Source organism: Phasianus colchicus, chromosome 5 (assembly GCF_987193195.1).
Source record: "Phasianus colchicus chromosome 5, bPhaCol1.hap1.1, whole genome shotgun sequence".
Classification (NCBI taxonomy): Eukaryota; Metazoa; Chordata; class Aves; order Galliformes; family Phasianidae; genus Phasianus; species Phasianus colchicus.
In genome coordinates, this window is record NC_143440.1 from 26,014,330 (window position 1) to 26,036,334 (window position 22,005).

Below are 22,005 nucleotides of genomic sequence, written 5' to 3' on the forward strand. Positions count from 1 at the left end.
TTAGATAAGGAAGCCTTTATTTGGGATGCATCAACACCGTTAAGCCAGGAAGTGCCAGCTTCACAATTATCTCAGCGATCTTAACGTGGCTCCCGTGTGTGCGTAACGCTGATTTCATTGAGCATTCACACGGTATATTCTCTGTGTGATCCTGACTCACTCGGTGCACAGGAAGCTGCATCCTCCACGCTGACATTTTGCAGACTTTGAATGATCAACTCAAGCATTTTAACAGCATAATCGAAGCGTGAGGGCGGTGGCTGCCATTCAATGCAGTTATTGCCACTGAAATGCAACTGTGTTTTTACGTGGCTGCTTTCTGAAGGCATACGCCCGTTTTCCCTCTGCTCCGACTGACTGCCGTCCCCTCAGAACGGGCACGCAAGGGGAGGGACGAGGAGAGCCCCGAGGGGATCGTTCGGCCGCCATTTTACACACTCGATCCTTCAGCACCTTGACGGACCGCGTGAGGCGCGGGGGGGCCCGCGGGGCAGCGCTCGCCTCACCGCGCGACCGCGCCCCCTCCCCCCCCGCGCCTGCGCGGCCGTCCCCTCGCGCGCCGCCCGCCAACGGCTCCCCACGCGGGAGCAGCGTGTTTCCCTCGCGCGAGGGCGGGGGAAGGGCGGGAAGGGCGTGTCCCGGCGGAGGGCAAAGCGGAAGTGCGTCGGCGGGCGGCGCCGACCAATCAGCGGCGCGCTGCCGGCGGGCGTCGCGAAGCTGCTTTGCCGCGGTCGCCGCCGGCTGCGCTCTCCCCCCCGCCCGGAGGACGGCAGCGCCGCGCCGAGCCGCCGCCCGCCTGGCGGGGGCGGCCCCGCCGCCGGGAAGCGGGGAGGAAAGCGAGAGGAAGGAAAAACGGGAGCGGCCCACGTGATGGGCCGCCGCGGCCAATGAAGACGGCAGGAGGGTGCGCGTGGCAGGCGAAGGCCTCAGGAGCTGCGAGCGGGGCGCGCGGGCCGGGCCGGCGGTCGGCGCCCCGCGCCACCTGGAAGCGGCGGCTGGAGGCAGGTAGGAGCCGGCCGCCCGCGGGGCGCTGCCCGGGCGCTCCCCCCCTCCGTCCCTCTGCCGGTTTTGAAGTTTTATTCGAGGAGGTGGCGTGAGGTGCGCGCGTCACGTGAGCGCGGCCGCCCAATCACACGTGCGCGCTCGCTTCTCTTCGGCTGTGAGGGCCGCGTTTGAAGCGAAGGGGCCGCGGGGCGGCGGCGGAGGGGAGCGGCGGCGCTCGGGCCGCTCTCCGGCCCTCCTCTCCCGCCCCGTCCCCTCCGGGGTCGCGGCCGGAGCCGACGGACGGCGGGGGGGGGCGGGGGGGTGACGGCGGCCGCCGGTCACGTGACGAGGGGAGGGCGGGTTGTACGCCCCGAGCGGCCCCTGCGGCTCCGCATCCGGAAGGGGTCGGCGGAGGCCCGGCCCCGCGAGCGGCTGCCGCGTCCCGGGGCTATCGCGCTCCCAGGGACCGGCCCTCGGTGGGGGCGTGGCCGGCGCTACCCTTCGCCCGGAGCCGGGCCGCGGGACGCGCCTGCCATCTGCCGACCGCGCGCCGCCGAGGATCGCGGCGGAGAGGAGCGGGGGGGGCGGCGGCCACAGCGCTTCGCGGCCGCTCCCGCTGCCCCTTGGCGGCGCGCGCCGGGGCGGGGCGTAACGGCTGCGCGGAGCGGTTGGCGGCGCGCGTGCGCCCGGGCACGTCGCGTGCGGCGGCCGTTGGTGCCGGGCGGGGCGGCGCTCTGCCTACCGCTCCGCGTCCCGCTGCGCTTCCGGCCTTCCCCTGGGGCCGCCGAGTAAACAAACGGCGCGCTTTCCCTGGAGGGCGCGGGGGCGGGCCCTGTGGTCCTCCGCGGTTACCGGCGTTGTTGATAGGAAGTTTAAAACCGAGGTGGAAAACGGTAGCGTGAGCTCGGCTTGCGGACGGTAGGCGTGAGGATTAGCGGGTGTTTCTTCAGTCTGGCAAACGGAGAGGCTTCCGGTAACGCGGTCTGAGCTTTTCGCCTGGTTTCTGAAGATTCCAAAGCTGGTGCGCTCTGGCTGTCCCGCTGTCAGCACACGGCATCGTGGGTTGCCCTCAGCCCTGCGCAGCACTGCCACCCAAAGCCCTGGAGATCCGGAGGTTGTGACCCGGCCGCTGTTACACGAATAGCGGTGGTTGTGCAGTTGTGCTGATCTATTGACTCTTGCTTGCTGCTAGTGTGGTGTGTTCTGCCTGACCACAGGCTATGTCTCCAAGTCAGAAGTGAGGATAGGTATTAAAGAAAAGCCTGGAACCCATTAGCGCCGCTTGGTAATAATTGGTGTTATTCTCATGTATTGTAACTTTGAAGGGGAGCGGGATTTCTGTGGCAGTTACAGTTTGATGGGTGAGAGCCCTGGATCACTGTAGCAACAGTTGAGTGAGAAGGATGGTGCTGAAAGTTAGATCTTTTCCTGACTTCTTTTGCCATCTTTTTTCCTACGATGCTGAGAACGTCCTCAACTGAAGATTTATGCTTGTGACAAACATTCTTCTTGATGTGTCCATAAAGGGACTGAAGTCCATCAAAATGGCGTTGTGTGTGTTAATTGGGGCCATCGTCGCATGGGAGAAAGCACAAGAACTTGTTTTTTTACTTTGGATTTCAGTAGTTGAAGTAGCAGTATATGGAAAAAATAAAGCAATCATTGAATATATGAGTAGTGGGCATATGAGTGACTTTTTGATAAAGTATGAAAGTGCATTATTTTAAATGTTGAAATAATAACATGCCATAAATACCTGTACAGGTAAAACACCATGGTAGCTTGCAGTGAACACTGACTTTTCATCCAGTCCCCTCAACAGTAGTTCATAGCCCATGTGTTGTGTGTTTCCATTCTGTTGCCTTCAGTATTTGGGAAATCTCTTTATATACTGAAAAGTTATAATTCTTCAGAAGAGAAGGAGTGAATATTGTGCACTTCGCATTGTATCACTAATGCTGTTAAAGCACTGAGTTAGTGGGGGACAGAAAGATGTGCATGGTAGAGTACTGCTGGAAGAGAGTTGGAGTGGGCATTTCCATCCTTTCCAAAATGTTTGCCTGCAGAATAGGAACTAGGGCTTCTGCAGGGACACGGCTGATGGTTTATGAAGCACCTATGGAATTGTAGAATGCTTTGGGTTGGAATTGACCTCACGGATCAGCAGGTTCCAACCTCCCTGCCTAGGCAGGGTTGCCAGCTGCTAGATCAAGTACTACTAGATCAGATTGCCCAGGGCCCCATCCAACCTGGCCTTGAAAACCTCCGGGGTCAGGGCATCCACCACCACTCTGGGCAGTCCATTCCAACACTTCACCACTCTCTCGCTAAAAAACTTCCCCCTGACATCTAATCTAAATCTCTCTTCCTTTAGTTTACAACCATTCCCCCTTGTCCTGTCACAATCTACCCATGTAAAAAGCTGATTTCCCTCATGTTTATAGGCTCCCTTTAAATACTGTAAGGTCACAATGAGGTCTCCCCACAGCCTTTTCCAGGCTGAACAAGCTCAGTTCGTTCAGCCTGTTTTCACGCCTTCCACTTTGTAGGTGCACACTGCTGGCTCTTGTATTGAGGTTTTTCATCAGCCTGGACCCTAAGCCCTTTGCATCAGTGCTAGTCAAGAGTCTTCTTACGTGTGTCTGAGATTACCTTGACCCAAGTGCAAAAAGGATGTGCTTTGCTTTATTGAATCTCACTAGGTTCATAAGGGCCTACCTTCCAAGTTTATCAAGGTCCCACTGAATTGCATCCTTTCCTTCTTCTGTATGTATCAATCACATTGCTCAGCTTGGTGTCATCAGTGAACTTGCTGAGTGTGCACTCAATCCCATCACCTGTATCATTGATCAACATGTTAAAGAGTACAGGACCTCCACCTGGACACAGAGCTGTTGACCACAACCCTCTGGTTGAGACCTTCCAACCAATTCCTTATCCACTGAATTGTCCACCCTTCAAATCCACATCTCTCCAGTTTAGCGATAAGAATGTGGTGTGGGACCGTGTCAGAGGCCTTGCAGAAACTTGAGTAGATGACATCAGTTGCCACCTGAACAATTGCTGAATCTTCAGGGCTCTGGATATTAAGAAGTACAATTGGTTTTAGTATAAAGTAATGCTCTGATCTGAAATCTGATGTCTTAAAAGCTGTCATACGTATTTGTTTTGGGAGTTGTGAGTTCTGTGTGGTGTGTTTTCATCAAGAAAACCTGACTCTGGAGAAGCAGACTTCTTGCTGTTTTGGTTTTTTTTTAAATTTATTTTTTAGTACTATGTAACAGTCAGTTTCTCAATGTTTGCTTTTTTAAATCATACACTTAAGCTAAATTCTACCATCATACCTGTAATCTTCTTGACATTAAATTGTATTGTCTCACTATAGCTATAGGAACATTTTATGCTACTTCTTTTATATACAAAATGGTGTAAAATACTGGAATCTGTTGCCTAAGCATGGGGGTCCAAAGCCATTATAGGTACTGCAAAGTGTGTACAGCAAGTATTCAGCTCTGGCAGGCCCAAACTCTTCTGGAGAAGCACTTGGAGGCCAGCAGGGCATGTAATGGTATGGAAAGTGGGACTAGGTATCTTGGTATAGGCAGTTAAATCCACTTGGAGTTTGAGAATTAACAGACTTTCTTGTGGTGTGATACTGTGTTAATCATTCTCCCAAGTGGCAGAACATTGGCTAAAGAAAGTGTTTTTTTTGTATTTTAACCCTTCTGGCATACATATTGCACAGCACTTCTTACTACTTATAGCGTGACTAGATACTCAGGTCTTTATAAATCTTTTTCATGGCCATACCTTGGGACTTCATGCAGTTGTCAGGGCTGCCTGGTCTTAGTGCTAACAAACTTGTGGGCTAAGACTGCTATTTCCTTCCACTGTGAGTGTATTACACTGTGGCGGTTGGTTTGGGTGGCTGTTGTTTTAGCCAGTTTCAGCTACTGTCACGTCTAGATAGTGAATTTGAGAGCTGAAAGCCTTCTTCATGCTTGAGTATTGCTCCAGCAGCAGTGCCTTTCATGTACTCTATATGAAAGTATGCCATACGACAGAAATCTCATATTGCATGTGGTCTTTATGTTCAAACTGAAGAAGTAATTGCTGACAAAAAAATAAATGCAATCAGCACCTCTTTTGTATATTATGCAGTTTTGCAGCTGTTACACATTCTGCATAAGATTGTCAATCTCACAGATAGGGATCCTTAGCAAAGCCTGGACCCTCTTTCTGGTGGTCTGTTAACAGTACTCTTTTTTGAGATAGGTTATCAATAGGAGTGGCTGAAAAGCTCAGGTTTTCACTACAGCTCTACTGGCAGTCTCTGGTCTGCTGGTTCCTGAAAGTTCTGTATCTTTGTTACTTGTAACATGTCGGCTTAGAATTGGTACTTTGTGCTGGCAGAGGTTACTGGAAGAATGAGTGCAGTTTGCTTGATACTGTTGGGAAATACAATTTTGAAGACTGTAATTCATGCTTTCAAGATACTGCAAAACAGAAAATAAGTCTGAAAGAGGCATATGGTGGATAAAGGCGTTACTTGGTAGTGAACCTCAGAGTTTCAAATGTGACCTTACCAGTTACCATAAGGTGACTGCTGATAGTGAAGGATGGTACTCAGGTGGTGAAGACCAATTCATTTCTATGCCACCAGTTGGTGTCTAACACAAATGAGGCCTTAAAGCTGCCATTTTCATTGGTCAAACTATACACTGCTCAGAACTTGGTGGGAAGCAGTAGAGCTGCTGTGCTTTTACAGGTGAATTTGCTCTGTTGATTAACTAGATTCCACTTCTGTTCCAGGCAAGGATCACTGCACGAGTCAGGTCAAATGGTAGCAAAATCTCTGGCAGTATCAACAATCTGTTACAACTTGTCTTGTCGTTGCTGGAACATGTGCTGCTGGGCCATGCATGTGGCCCTATCTGCTACTCAGCTCAGTGCAGCTTTTCTTATTGGTATAAACAGCTTGGTTGATAACTGCTAGATCTAATATATGGTATGCAAATGTTTCATCAAGATAACTGTAGAGAGTTAACTTCTGCTTTGGAGCTAGATCTGCACAACGGTAGCCATCCCATTCAACTTGCTGGACATGCTTTGGTCTTGCACAGGAGGTGCAATTTTTGCATTCCATCTTCTCTCACGGTGGGAGGTGCACAACTGCAACTTCATTTGCAGTGTTGGGAATGCTGGATGTGCTCCTCATTTCATAACCCAGCAAACTAATTGTGGCAGGTTACAGTGATAAAACAATGTGAAGGTGGCTTGGTGGGCTTACCACCAAGTTATGCCTATAATAGTGCTCTTCTGTGTGTTGCTCTCCTGAGGTGGTTCGACCTAAGTGGTCACTGGTGTGTGAGGCTGCTGCTGCTTCGTGTCAGTGTGCAGTCTGCTGAGGGTTACACACGTCTGTCAGAAGGGTGCACGAAGACTGGTGAGTGAGACTGAGGTGGAGAAGGAAGGACAGGAGGATAGAAACATCCAGAGAGATGAAAACGGGATAGTAGGTAGACTGTAGAAAGGAAGGAGAAAAGCGTTAGGACTGGTGACAGTAGCTGGGATTCAATATACTGATGGGATTCCTAATCCAGTCAGTTAATAGACACGTTTACAAGTTGAGTTATAATGACTGCCCTTAGACTGGATTGCTTTCTTGATTCCTTCCATTTTTCTGCATCCTGACAGCAGTGGCACAGCTGTGTTGGGTAACTGACGGTGTCCTTACAGAAGTTGCAGCTACAGCACAGCTGGGGCTGCTGGACACTGAAGCTTGATGTGAGCTTGATGTGAGCCTGACGCGAGCCTGATGCCCTGGCATTCTGGTTATCTGTCCCTCCATAGAGGATATGCAAGGAAACATCCTGACAGACAGGGGAGGAATAGTGGGGTTCCCACAGGTGTGTGCCTTCAGCCATGCCCCGTTTATATGTGTAATCTCTGAATGTTTAGAATTATTTCAACGAGCTTATTCTCAAAGCACCTGCTTTAAAAAATGTACTTTCCTTGACCGATCCAGAGGACTGCCAGCCTGGGCTTGGTGTCGAGCCCCACTTGCCCACATGCAGAGAAGAGAACTGTGCCAGATGGGGGCTGAGCTAAGCCACCTTCCATACTCTGCCAGCTCCCCGACGTACCGCAGCGCACGGGTCCTCCTGCCGCGGTTCCTGGAGGTGCCCCTGGTGCCTTGAGGCTTGCCCTGCTAAACCGCTGCAGGAGGAGGGATGCGTCCTGCGCGCAGCTTCCCGCGAGCCGGGGCGTGCCGTCCTGCGGGATGGGGGCTCGCGTCCTCCCGGGGAGCACCGAGGGAAGGAGGGAGAGAGGGAGGCTGCGGCCGCCCGAAGGCCGGGGCGCGCCGTCCCCGCCGCCTCCGCCCGCGGACCCCGCCGGCGCCGCCCCACGGCCGTCGTGTGCTAGCGCGGGCCGCGTCCCCGCCGCCTCGGGGCCCCGGGCCGGTCCCGTGACCGGAGGCGGGGCCGGGCGGCCCGCGGGGGGGAGCGGAGCGGGCGGGCGCTTCGTCCGCGGCGGGGGGCGGGGCCGCGGCTGCGGCACGGAGCGGGGCTTCGAAGGCGCCGGGGAGCGCGGGCGCCGCCGAGACGCGCGCGGGGCGACGTCGGCCCCGCGCCCGTTCCAGAAGCTTCGTGGCGGGGCGCCGCGCGGTGCGGGGCCGGGCCCGGCGCGGGCACGTGACGGGCAGGCGGGAGGGAGGGAGGGGGGCGTGAGCGGGCGGTGCGCGTGCGCGCGTTGCGGCGCGATGACGTCAGCGCGGTGCGCACGCACGTTGTTCCCAGCTGGCGGACACACGGTCCGCGTGAAGAGAAAGGGAGCGGGGGGCCCGCGCCTCGCCGCACGGTAACTACCGCCCTGCGGCAGTCCGCCGCCGTCGGCCGGGCCCCGCGCTCGCCGCGCCGCGCCCCTGCTCCGCGCGCAGCCTTCCCCCCGCGCTTCCCGCCCGACTGCGAAAATTAACACCCGGCGTACCACGAGGCGCCCCGGCCGGGCCGAGCCGTGCGGCGCGGGCCGCTCCCGGCGGTGACGCGAGGCGCCGCTTCGGGGCCGCCTCGCCGCGGGGGGAGTCGCCGCCTCGGGAGCGCCCGCCGCGTCGCGCCCCCTCCGGCCTCGTCCGCGCACCGCCGAGCCGTTGAGGAGCGGCGCGGACGGCCTCGCGGGCCCCGCTCCCGCCGCGGTCCGTGCCCGGCCGGGGCCGCCGCCGCCGCGCGGGCGGCCGCTTCCCGGAAAGGCGCGGGCGGCCGCCTCTCCCGTGCCGGGGCTTCCGGCGGGGGCCGTCCGGCGCGGGGGAGGAGGGGCGGCGGCGACGAGTGCCCGGCCGCGCGGCACCTGCCCCGCTCGGGGCGCCCGCCTTCCGCTCGGGACGCGCGGGCGGGCGGCGTTGAACGGCGGCGCCGCGCGTGCGGTGTTCGCTGCCGTTGGAGCGCCCCGCCGTGCCGTGCCTTGTCCCGCCGCGCGCCGCCTGCTCGCCGCCCGTTGCTGCCTGCGGCACGAGAAGCGCGCGCGGAATGCCCTGCCCGGGAGCGCTGCGTGCGGCTGCCTCGCGTGGTTCGCATAAGAGTCGTCTCCTAAGCGAGGTTTTGCGTTTTGCACGTTTGCCTTCCCGCACGTTTTAAAGCCGCTTTCGATGTTTTTGCTCGGTGTGCTGACCAATGAGAGGTCTGCTTTTAAATACTGGCTCTGCGCGCGGCTGAAATATAGCTGAAGCCGGGTATAACTGGGGCTTCCACAAGTACGCGGAGCTCCTGTTATAATGAAAGTGGCTGCTTAGTGTCAGACCGAGTGTAAGAGTGTGTGTGAAATTGTGCTGGGAATAGATGGTGCTGGTACTGAAGTTACGTCGCTTTTGCCTGCTGTAATTGCTCATAATCGCACTGCAACCACAGACATCCCAGCCACACCTGATAGTGGGAGCACTGCATCCTCCAGAACTGACCGAAATAGTACAGTGTTGTTAAATACTGTGAAACGGAACAGTGACTCAGGAGTCTTTTGTATATGTTGTATTTTGGCTGAACACGTGGCTGGCATGTTTTTGAAGCAAGCTTAAAGCCTGCCTGCGAATCTTTTACCAAATGTAGAATCACTTTAATAAGCTGGTGTAGTTTTGCAGTGATGTGAAGCGTGTAAGTATGTGGGAAGTCACATGCAGCTTTGAACGCGATTGCATTCTTCTTGTGATGGCTCTTCTTTCTATGTTTTAGACTCTCTTAAGTAGTCCTATATGGGGAAGTATTTATTTCTCCAAGTAAAAGTGGCATCCAGGTCTTTTAACTTTGCAGTTTCCAAAGCCTGTGCAGAACATTTTTTTCTCTCCAATTTATCTTATGTATGAAGTTCTGAATAGTGAAGTTGGAAGGATTGAAGTAGGTCTCTTGTATTCCTTTGGTGTTGAGAACATTCCTCATGGGCTTGATGAGTGTTGCCCATCTTCTGAGTTTTTAATTATGCCCCACAGACACGTGGTAGCTGTTTTGCACAGGTAACTCCTGCTGATGGCAATTCCTCATCTCATATTCCCGCTTCCCCCCCAGCTATGCATTTCTTATAAAAATGGTTTTTTTTTTTTTTTTTCAATGTGATGTTCATATATAATCAGATTTAAAGCACAAATGTCTGAATGGTGTTCTCGTAGGTTACTCTTTAGCTTACTCTAAACTTTTGCAATGAGAAATGTGCGAGCTGTGTAAAGAATGGCATTTTTACTGTTGCCTCTTAGGATGTTGGTTACATACTCACCTGTGGGGTAGACACACAAAAATGGAATTATGTGCCTGCAGGTGGAGGAAATTTTTTAGTTTCTTTAACAGTGATCATAACCATACTGATGTTTCCTTGCTTAGGTTTAATTACTCCGATAATTTAGAAAATAGATAGCTAAGGTTGCTCTGGTGCTTTCCATTCTACCATTTTATCTTGGCTGCTTTCCCTTTTTGGAGGGCTAGATTGTCTGCTTTGTTGGCAAGCTTATTCATTCAAACTACTTTTTTCTTTCTTCCATTCTTTGTCTCTGTCTTGGACAGACTTTTCTAAAAAGTTGGGTTTATGGGGAGGGAAGAGATCCCAAAGAAATCCCAACTGCACAGACAGTCTTTTTCATTACAGAAATTTGGAGTTTTTTTCCTCCTCCTTTTCATTTTTTGAGAAGTTTTGGATCTCCGAGACCTCTTTCTGAGAAGAGCGAAGCAGCTTTTTCCTTTGTGTGAGAAATGTGCCATTCTCTCTTCTGAAAGCTTTTGCACATTTTGCTAAATGCTGTTTCTTCAGTAGATGACCTGAAGCGTTAAACCAGTATCAGAACAGAGAGCACTTTGATGCATCAGGCAAAGCAACAAGTGCTGTCATGGCAAGGCATTAAATGAAAATGATTTGTAAGGGTGTTGTAACCCACATCTGTACGAACTGAGTTATATGTGCACTATCAGCCTTGATTTGTTATGTGCTAATTGTGCTTGATTTTACATGGTCCTGTTTGTCTTTAAACTTTTCAAGAGGAGAATTGTTTAAAACAAACAAACAAAAAAACAACCTTGAGAGACATTAAAACCTTCTTATGAGAGAGAATGTATTTAAAGAACTTTAACTGATTTTTGTTGGTTTTTTTTTTCCAGAATGGTGAATACATGCAGATGATTATCAGAATCGTGTAGAATTTGCTTTTTATTTGAGAGTTTATAAAACTGCTCATCATGGAGAAACAGCAGATTGTGCTGGCTAACCGGGACGGTGGGACAGTGTCTAGTACAGCACCTGCCTTTTTTGTTATCTTGAAACAACAGCAGGGAAATGGCAAAGCTGACCAAGGAATCCTAGTGGCCAACCGTGACGCTTGTGCTCTGGCCAGTGGCGTATTAATGCCAGTAAAACCCAAAATCAAGACCTGCCTTCCAGCTGACTGCGTCTCAGGGGGCATCACTGTCACCCTAGACAACAACAGTATGTGGAATGAATTTTACCATCGCAACACGGAGATGATTCTGACGAAGCAGGGGAGGCGCATGTTCCCATACTGCCGATACTGGATTACAGGTCTGGATGCCAGCCAGAAGTACATCCTGGTCATGGACATCTCCCCCGTGGACAATCACCGATACAAATGGAATGGCCGCTGGTGGGAGCCCAGTGGGAAGGCAGAGCCCCACGTTCTTGGACGAGTGTTTATTCATCCAGAGTCACCTTCCACTGGCCAGTACTGGATGCACCAGCCGGTATCTTTCTACAAACTCAAGCTTACCAACAATACCCTGGACCAGGAGGGTCATATCATCTTACATTCTATGCACCGCTATCTGCCACGGCTTCACTTGGTTCCTGCAGACAAAGCCACAGAAGTCATTCAGCTCAATGGCCCAGATGTCCATACGTTTACCTTTCCACAGACAGAGTTCTTTGCTGTTACAGCCTACCAGAATATTCAGATTACCCAGCTGAAAATAGATTACAATCCTTTTGCTAAGGGGTTCAGAGATGATGGCTTGAATAGTCGGCCTCAGCGCGATATGAAACAAAACAATAACTTTGAACTGGAAGAAGGTAATATTTTTAGCTCTGCCAGCATTCGTAGTTGCCCTGCTGAAGTTGACGTGTTAGAATTACATCGGAGAATAGATTCTTCATTCATTGGTCAGAACTCATCAGCCATGAACCCGGAGAAAGAATGCTTTACTACAGAACAAGACTTTGTAGGTTTCCTGGACACTGGCCTGCCTTCCGGTGATATGCCAAAGCTAAAACAAGAAGTCACTGAGAGGTGGGTTAGCATTCTGTTTTTATAATAAATGCCTGTTGAGTGAGGTATTTGGTAAAGCATCAAATAATGAGATGCTTAGTAGATAGATGTATGGATAAAGTTTGTTTGACCTGAAATGGTGGAATACTAATTGCTGAAAACTTTTCCTTCCTTTAGACAGTCATCTGTTGGTTTGAACTTTCTAATGTATCTGAGGAGTACAAGTGGTGTTTTTGTATGTTGCTTTAACTCGGTTTGTAAAGAAATGTTGAGGGATTCTTCTTAACTCTTGTGGTATTTATAAGTCTAAATTCAGTTGTTTTGGATTTTAAAGAGAGCATGTTTCAGTCATGCAGAAATTGCCATTTTTTTTAGGAGTTTCTTACCACAACAGGCTGTCTCTTTTTCTTCATTTTTCATTAGTGAATGAGTGAGGGTGTGTGAGGATGATGTGTGTTTGGGTTGGGTATGTGTAGTGGTTACTCAAAGGTGGCTGTTTTGTCAGTAACTTCTTATGTGAGTTCTTTCCTTCCTCAAGGGAGATTGAAGCAGCCCAACTTTCAGTACTTCAGTACTTAATCTGCCAAAAAGTCAGTATCAAAAGCAACCTTATGTATAGTTAAATAATGTCTTGGCATACTCATCTACATGACTACTTTGTCAAGTAGCTAGGAAATCGGGATGATGTTACCTGTGTAAATTCAAGCTCACTTCCTAGAAGGAAGAAAGTGTGTTACTTACAATGTAATTATAGCATGCTTCAAAGGCTGTAGTACGTTCGGTGTGTTTAGAGAGGATAAAGATTTGTTTGATTATTTTTTTTCCCTTGGAGAAATGATCTTCTTGCCTTTTGAGTAACTGCAAAACCTTGAATTACAAAGTTGTCATTCATTGAGACTTTCTGGTTGTGATTAGTCCTGACTATTCCAATTGCTGTGGATCTAGAGTGTCCTAGATTATGCAGTAATTTCCAGTAGTAGCGGATTAGAGAGAACGTCTCCTAGACTTCTTAGATTGTCCAAAAATGTAAATTCTAGAGAAACTCTTTTCTCATTATAGATCAATAATTAGGTAACTTTGCAGATTGTAAGTAAAACACTACGTCTCTGAAAGGAGCTACTGAGAAGTTTGAAAACTTACTTTGTCTTAAAAGTGATTTTTTTTTTTTCTGTGTGGAGTCAGTTCCTGTTGCAAAAGCTTAAAGTTTTGTTCATGGTCACACTGTTCATTAGCTTTGCCTGAGGAGTGTCATTGAAGCAGATCATTTGGAGAGATGTTCAAACATCTCTCTGTGGTTTTGTTTTTTTTTCCTCTCTCCTGTTTCCCTTTATTTCCCAAAGGATAAAAACCGTAGTGCTGAAATTGTAGATTGTATCTGACCCAGTAAATTTTGGGCTGTTTTAGAATGAATTACTCTTTATTTTTCCCTTTGAGTAATTTTAGGGACTCGAGAACCTTACTGAAAAGCAGCTCATTTGAGTCAACAGGCTTTGTTTCTTCAGATTCAGTGTGTATGAGATGCCAGTTTCATCTCAAAGACAATTCACCTCTGAAGTGTGCTTAAAGCTGCTCATAGGGAGAGTCCCTAAAGGATTTTTCTCTGTTCTGTGCTAGGAAATATTAATCATTTTATGAATAAATATTTCTCACAGTTCTAAAACAACCTTCAAAGTTAGTCCAGCTTTTTGTTCTGTCTTCTGTAATCTGTGCAAAACAGCCAAATTCTGTACTTGGAAATAAAAAAATTATCTCACCCAGGGAATGGCAGAACTCTTTATTTATGAGCCGAGTTGTTCAGGACATTGGTTCTTTTTTTTTTCCTTCAAATCTGTTTACAGAGTTTTCATGCCACACATCGGCCTTTCAAGGACAACATTTGAGTGAGTGGTATCAAACCACTTTATCAAACAATAAGTGTTATATTTACATGTTGATAACTGTTATTTCCCTGTATGTATGTTACCTATAAATTGATGGACACTAGCTTGCCTCTAGACAGGGTAGTGATTTTTGGCTGGCTTTAAATTTGTGGAAGAGCTAGAAACTGGGAGCTGCTGCTGTCAGGTAATGTGTCCAAGGGAGGTGGAGTTCCTAGTGCTATAGTGTGGAATATTTATCCCATTTGTGCTTAGATTTGCTGACTGAAAGGTTTCCTTTGCTGCAAATGGAACTTCCTAAGAGGGTGCATGCAGCTGAGAAGAATTTGAATATTGAGTTGTTTCTGCACTTTGGAAATAAATATTCTCATTATACCAGGTAGTCTGTTTTCTTCAGTGCTTTCAAAATATGCTTCTTTTTATCAGGTGTATTGTAAGAAAAACAATCTTTAATTTTATTGTGGGAGTTTCTAAGTGGAGGTTTATACCTTCAACCACTCAAAGTTGGGAGCATGGAGGGAATTGCAAGCAAAAGATTGTGGTTCCTAAGTCTTATAGACTGCTGTACCCCTTTCCCTTTAAAGGTCTTCTGAATTTTTTGGTTCAAGAGTAGAAATACTGTGGGATGTTTGAATGCTCCCGTAGGCCTGCTTTTCTAATTTAGTAGTGCTGTGTTTAGTCTGAAAGTTTGATTTTCTTTCCCCCCCCTGGCTTTTGGAAGAGTGCTGTAGTAATCATAGTAATCATCCTCCAGCCTCAAATCACAGATAGCGGCAGGTTTCTAGATCAATTCCAGAAGAGTCCATATGTTCCATAGTATTTTAAAATGATCTACGTAGAAAAATCCAGGCAAATGAGCAGCTAAAAATTCAGTATGTGAGCAGCTGCATGGTTTATTTTGGCAAAATGCAGGAAAATTACTTCCTTGTGTTTGCTGTTTAATCGTGAGATACAAGGTAGTATGTCACATGGGAGTATTAAAAAAAAAAAAACTTGCTTAAATGTGAGCATTGTCCCACATCAGGTAAGGAAAGAAGCAGTTCAGACGTGATCTCACCATTTCTAGCTGATCTCAGATTAGAGGGAAGATTCTGAGAGGACAGACTGTGTGATATGCCTTCCCAGAGAATGCAGGAAAAGATGTTGTTGTGGTTGTGTTGGAAGTAGTGCACGTCACAAACTAAAAGCAAAAGAAATGAGAACAGTGCTACGAAGAAACTTGTTACTACTGTCCATGAAGTTGATAATTGCATTTGAATTTAAAATATTTGGACAAATATTTGATCTTTTTTATGTACACACGTGGATGATACCTCACTTGTCACCATCTGGCTTATAGTTGTAATAGGAAGAGGAAAGTGGTGTTTGTGCCTAGGAATTTGATTTTTACAGCAGGGCTTCTTTGATTTAGGTAGGTACTGTCCACATCCCTCACAGAATGATATTCCTTAGCTTGAGGAATGCATCTTGCAGAGGGTAAAGAAAGATGTCTGGAAAAGTCTGGACTTTGTTTGGCTTTCAATTGGAAATAGTAGAATTTGAATGAGACATTTATTTGTCTCTTCATTTTAGAGAATTTTAAGAGTTGCCCAGGACCTCTAAGGATATTGTCTTAGAATTTCTCTTGCTCCTTGAAGAAGAAGAAACGCTTTTTAATCTTGCATTTGACATTCTTCTTGAAATGAGTGTTAGGAACTTGCTTATAGAAAACTCAATGGCCGGAGAAGACAGTAGACAAAACAAGATTCTCCTGCAGCACCACTGTTACCTCAGCAGGCACTCTTTTTTCTTCAAGCTTAATTCTGCTTACTCAGCGTCCCTGTAGATATTCTAGAAAGTGTCTGTCTTCCTCCTAGGAATTTAATTTGTAAGTGTATAAATCTGCATCTTTGTTTTACAGCACAGTCTTTCTTTATGAGCTGCTACAAGTCATGACTGGTGTGTGTGTTCCAGGCTTTCTCCTCTAACTGTGCCCTAGGTCTACACAAGGCTGAAGCAACCTCTTTCTCCTCTTCTTCCTCTCCCTTTATCGCAGTCCAGGATTCAATTGAGAATAGTCATTTCTTCAGGGGGAAAAATATACAGAGAGAACAAGTTTTGTGTTTGTACATATCATCTATATAAACCATGTTAAAATATAAGTATACAATGAAGATGTTACAAAAGCTGTTATTGAAATTGTTAACAATTATTGAAATTGTTAACGTTAACAATAAGTTAACACAAATACTGATTTTAAACATTTTAGTAATTGCATGATGCTTAACAATTTTAATATTTTAACATACTTTTAATATATAATGATGTATAATACTTACAAAGAGTATATTGGAATACCATTCAATATGCTTACTAATGGACTTCTGCTACTTTCTGAGTTTCATTCTACATTTGAAATTCTTGTTTTGTATCTTACGTGTTTTCTTATGATGAGAAGCCAGTTTTTGAAGTTCTTAACAGAACTGCTGACTGTAGTTTTCTGACTGAAGTGTCTGTCCCTCGAAGAAGCCCATCATTTGGGAGTGTGACTGGCTGTCCATAATGTCCAGTTCATAGTATGTAACACTCTGATTAGGTCAGTACTCCATCTGAGTGGAAGATGGTGCACAGCTGAATAGATTGTTAACATTCTGTAATTGTTTTGGAACAACAGTTTCATTTAGGAATGGTTTGTGTGTGGCTTCAGAATGATTTAATTAAAATTTTGCTTAAATCTTTTGAACTGAAGTATATTAAGCACTTATTTAGCTTCTCGTTTGCAAATAAAGTAGCTTTTACTAAAGTGACAATTAAATATTTGGTAAACCGAGTCCACTTCTAAGCATTTAAGACATAAAAACTTAGCATCAGTTCATGTTATGCCTCAAACAGGAAAACTGCAAATGTTATCCCAGTATTACTAGGGAAGGAAATGATGCTGCTACTTTCACAAAGAAGCTGTATTGTCTTCAATGATGGCAGATGGTGGAACTGTTTTTTTTTTTTTGGTTTTTTTTTGTGTTTTTTTTTGGTTGGTTGTTTTTGAATGATAGCTACTTAAAATATATGCTTGTAAACGACAGCTTATTTAGCCAACTCATGTCTTGGAGCGTTTTGGAAGTTCTTTACAATGTGCAACGAAGGATGATAGGAGATGATAATGTTTTTGCAAAGCTGGAGATTTTATAAAGATCTGTTGTGTTTTTTTTCTTCTTGCCCAGTCCCATTGCTAGCAGTTATGAGAGCAGCTCCCGAGTGGCATCGCCATTGGACCCCAATGGACAGTTCAATGTAGTCATTAAAGAGGAACCTGTTGATGATTATGACTATGAGACAAATGTTTGCACACAAGGAGTAAGTGTGAAACAGGAAGACACGGATGAAGAAACTGATGAGTATTCTAACACTGATGATGATGATCCTGTCCTACAAAAATGTCTGAGGAGATACAGTGAAGCAGATAGAAATGATGGAGACTTCAAGCCTAGGAAGCGTGTGCTCTCCAGTCCTTCAGGTGTTGCCAAGGCAAAAATGTTAAAATTGGAAAGTGGGAAGATGCCTGTGGTCTATTTGGAACCTTGTGCAGTTACAAAGAGTACAGTGAAGATATCTGAGCTACCACAGACCATGCTGTCCTCTTGCAAGAAAGACAAATCCGCATTGAATACAGTGCTGGATTCTTTGCCTGTCTGTTTTGAAAATCACAAAGGTTCTTACTCAGACACAGCTGCTGTAACTGAGGAGATACCTATGAAAAAAATGTCTCCTGGAAATAAACTGGCACAGAAATATTCCTCAATCAAAGAGGCCCAATGGATTCTATCTAAATCACCTAATTTTAATCTTAGGAGCTCCATAGGTTGTCAGGTTTCAGACAAAGAGATTTGTGGAAGAAAAAAAACGGGAGTGCTGAAGAATTCTGCATCCCTGAAAGGCTCTGGTAGCAGTCAAAACTCGCTGTCATCAGGCACCACTAAAAGAGGAAGACCACGGAAACTGAAAATCTCCAAGGCTGGTCGGCCAGCTAAAGGTATAGGGAAGCCTGTGATAACAAGCAAGAGCAGCCCGATGGGGCCTGGGAGTATCCTTCCAGATGTTAAGCCAGACCTTGAAGATGTTGATGGAGTCCTCTTTGTGTCCTTTGCATCAAAGGTAAAACCAAACTGTTTTGAATTAAATTCAGCCAGTTTTTACTTACATGCTGAGGGTATATTTTCATTTAAACTGAGTTTTAAAATGTGTGACCACCTCGGTTCTGTCATTATCTTGTCCCAAAATTAATCCATAGCATTGTCTTACTTAATGACTTCTGAAAAAATAATGGGATCTAGGGTTCTGTATAAGATAAAGCATACTTGTTTGTTAGTTTGTATTTTGAATATTTCAGTGATACTTAATGTGACTTGGTTTGCATCTGAGGCAGTTCTTTGAGACATATTATTCAAGGCTCTTTATGTACATAGGAAGCTCTTGACATTCACACTGTTGATAGAGCTGGAGGAGAAGAATCACAAAATCTTCAGGCTCCCTTGTTGACTACGAATGATCCAGGTAATTTTGGGGGATATTTTTCTGAGTGGATATTCCCCGTGGTAAGGGAATTTAAAAAGGCACGTTGGAAGATTAAATATTTAAGTCATTTTTTGGCACATGAAATATCTTTTATACTTTTTATATTTTTGAGAAGATTGTCAGGCAAGAATACAAGTACTGGAAAAGGAGTTGATGGAAGAGCTGAAAACACTGAGGCATAAGCAAGTAATACATCCTAGTCTTCAGGAAGGTAAGTGTGCAGTATATATATTGTTGTATATTATACTTGATAATACAGAGTTGAAGGATTCCTACTGGGTTTAAAACTATGTGTGCCTAATACAGTTGGCATCTGATTTTTGGTTACTTTTTTTAGTCAAGTATTATTGAAAAATGTACACGTTTGTATGTACAAATAGGAGAATATGAATGAAAAACTGTAACTGTGGTTGGATTCCCTCTTGCTACTTGTGGCAATAACAAGAAAATCTCAGGTCTTTTATTCAGTTTTTTTGTTTTGTTTTGTTTTCAGACTTCCAAATTAGTTTCAGCCAGCCAATAACAATATTTTTGTTTCCTCGCATTCATGTTGCAAACTAGAAGGGGTGGAGGGAAGTAAGAGGTTACTCCTGAATCTCTTACAGCAAAGTAGGAGGGTTTGTGTTTTATTTTTATATAGCCTGTGTAGAAGATGCTGAGACTTTAGGCTGTGCCTGTTTTGTGATGAGTTAATCCTTGTAGAGGACAGATGGATCTAGAAATGGAGAAATGTTTAAGTTAGACTACTCTTCATATGTCTGATTATCTGAGTTGGCATAGGTCCAGGTTCACTAGCCACATAGGAAGACCCAGCAACATACTTCTAGCTTGTGATCAGGTAGAAGAAAGATCAGTGCTATCAACAGAGTGATGATTTTGAAAATCTTTGATGATGCCAGTACTGAGACTGGCTTTGGCATAGGCTTTGGAGCAACTGATGAAAGAACTGATCAAAATTGAAACATCATACCTCTTGTTCTTGAGGTTTTCTGAATTTCTCATATGTATAACTGCAGTGCTGTAGGAATTTTGACTCCAGATACTGTTGCTAGTTATGTGGTCCTGACAGATTTCTGCTGTGAAGAACCATGGATTATCTCAAATGGTTCGTGCACTATGTGTGGTGAGATCAAACCTGTCAGTTTTTTGGCAGCCACTTAAAGGGCTGCCTTTACATTTCAGTGTTGAGCTGATGTTTGTGTCTTTCATTTTCACAAATCATAGAATCAATTTCAGTGTTGTAGAATTGCTTGGGTTGGCAGGGACCTTAAAGGTTGTTTAGTGCAATACCTCTGCTGTAGGCAGAGACTCCTTCCAGTAGCACAGGTTGTCCATAGCACCATCCAGGCTAGCCTAGTACATTTTCAGGGATGGCGTATAGAATAGAGTAGAATCTCTAGAGTTGGAAGGGACCTTTAAAAGGTCATCTAGTCCAACTGCCTTGCAATGAACAGGGACATCCAGGTCTAGATCAGGTTGCCCAGGGCCTGATCCACCTTTGCCTTGGAAATCTCCAGGGATGGGGCATCCACCACCTCCCTGAGAAGCACGTTCCAGTGCCTCACCACCTTCACTGTAAAATAATTTTTTCTTATATACAACCTAAACCTACCCTCTATAAGCTTGAAACTTTGTTTCTGTCACCACAGACCCTGCTTAAGACCCTGTCCCCTTGTTTTCTGTAGCTCCCCTTTAGATAGCAAAAATCTGCTATCTGGTCATCTTGCAGCCTTCTCTTCTCCAGGCTGAACAGCCCCTGCCCTCTCAGCCTGTCCTTATAGGAGAGGTGCTCCATCCCTTGGATCATTTTTGTGGCCCTCCTGTGGGTATGCTCCAACAAGTCTCTGTCTCTTCTGTATGAAGGACTCCATGTTGCTGGCTCATGCCCAACTTGCCATCCACTGGTACCTCCAGATCTTTTTCGAGAGGGCTACACTCAGTCCTTTCATCCCCCTTGTATTGTAAATCCACAGCTTCTCTGGTGGTGGTGAATTCTCAGCACTCTCATAGTAAGGAATTTCTTCCATATATCTAATCTGAATCTACCCTCTTTTAGTTTAAAGCCGTTACCTTCTATCACTGCGCTCCCCGATCGAGTCCCTCTCTGCAGTTCCTACTCTCCTCATTAAGTATTAGAAGCTCATGATGACGTCTTCCTGGAACCTTCTTTTGTATAGGCTGTGAGAATACAGCTTTCTCAGCCTGTCATCTTAGGAGATAACCCATCTCTCAGCTAGCTTGTGCCTGTGTGGTATATAAGATCAGTGTTGATGGTTGTATCATGGATGTCTAAATGCAGATTTCCTCTCCCATTATTCCAGGAATAGTTGTCCTGTTCTGTAAAGACCTCACTAACATTCATGACCTCGCACATCTGTGTTGTCTTATTTCAAAAATTGTGATGAAATCTTTTGTAGTCAGCTACTAGCAATGCTGCGTGTTGCACTGAGCAAATGTTATGGTATGGCAGTACTGAATAAAGCTGTAGAATTTGCCTCTTGGCCAGTTTAAGGTCTGTGTATTTTCTCAACTTTAAGTCCTGGAGCTTGGTGCAACCTAATCAACATTCTTGATCTTGGTTCTTCAAAATTTCTTGGCCAGAGATCATAACTAATATCTCCTCATAGTCTGCTGCAAAGCAGGTAAAGAGGCATGGCTCCTTCCTTTCTTGAAGAAGCAAAGTGCATGTTTTTGAATGTTCGTTCAACCATCTGGTTGAAGCTTACTGGCTTTTTTGTCCTCTGTGTAATATAGTAAATGGAAATAGCATTTTTGGCATTAACGTTGATTGGTTTTGTGTAATGTAGTTGAGAAGCGTAAGTATCGCTTGATATTGATAGATACCTGAAGCCTACAAATGCTGTTGAGTTGTGAAGTTAAGAAAATGAATATCTAGCGCAGCTTGCATTATGAAGTTAATGTGGTTAGTCATCAGATATAGAAAAGTACTTCTCGTTGGCTAGAAAGCCATCAGTACTTTCTGTGGAGACTAGTATTCAGATAAAGGATTGATTGCAAAATGCATTTAAAGAGGTGATTTTGAAGATCTTACAGGCATTGTGACTGCAAGAAGAAGATGCTTCTGAAAGATGGGAATTCAGCTTCAGCATGTTAGGAAGAAAGCTCCTCCTAGAGTGCTGCTGTGCTATGGAGAGCCTCTTCTACCTGAACTAATTTAATCCCTTGTCACGTTCCTGAAAATCAAAGCACTGTTTGGCATCATGATTCAGAGAAAATTGTTATGGAGGGAGTTCTTAATTTGCTACTATTTGACTGCAGCAACTGAACTTAGCAGTGCGCTGGAGATGATGAGAAATTGATAGAAGTGATAGTTTACCTGTCATGTTTAGTGATGTCCATACAGACATATTTGTTCTCTTCAGGCTGTGTTCTGAAAGTGACAGAATAATTCAAATAGAGTGTCATGAAGAATAAACTGCGTGCTCTTTCCTTTAAAATCACTTTGAAAATAAATAGATGCCGTCCTGACATTTGGCAGTTGACGTGTTTTTATACAAACTGCTACATTTCCTAACTTGTTGTACTCATCTTTGCCACGTAGATTTGGGAATTGTATCTCATTAGATTGTCTTTGGTAAAGGTGTTCTTTTAAGAGCCACATCTGAGATTTGTTTTGCATCTGTTGTTTTTAGGCTGCCAGTTATCAAGTGACTGTGCTTGCTACTTGTAAAGATAAATGTCTACTACCAACAAAAGGTTTTTGCTGTATGTGCAGATACCACTTCATCTATCCTGAGCATTGTCAAATAATACATTTTTATTTCAAGTATTGCATACCTAATACTAATTTTCAGACTTTGGCAACAGCAGCAGCATTTGTAGGTT

The 22,005-nt window shown here is 45.9% G+C and overlaps 1 protein-coding gene across 10 annotated transcripts in view; it reads left to right on the forward strand.

The window, feature by feature from the left end:
• The first annotated feature begins 599 nt into the window (after positions 1 to 599).
• The window catches only part of MGA (MAX dimerization protein MGA), a 68,840-nt gene continuing 47,434 nt past the window's right edge, over positions 600 to 22,005 (forward strand). For 5 of the 10 annotated variants that reach the window (XM_031593529.2, XM_031593532.2, XM_031593531.2 and 2 more), the window contains exons 1-5: positions 7,670 to 7,845; positions 10,614 to 11,752; positions 16,809 to 17,739; positions 18,051 to 18,138; positions 18,275 to 18,370. In XM_031593529.2, the coding sequence (XP_031449389.2) occupies positions 10,692 to 11,752; positions 16,809 to 17,739; positions 18,051 to 18,138; positions 18,275 to 18,370 (2,176 nt within the window). In that variant the 5' untranslated portion in view covers positions 7,670 to 7,845; positions 10,614 to 10,691. Of the gene's footprint in view, positions 1,006 to 7,668; positions 7,846 to 8,410; positions 8,580 to 10,613; positions 11,753 to 16,808; positions 17,740 to 18,050; positions 18,139 to 18,274; positions 18,371 to 22,005 lie in introns of those variants that run through there. The other 5 variants (XM_090141004.1, XM_031593534.2, XM_031593530.2 and 2 more) reach the window with 4 other exon arrangements.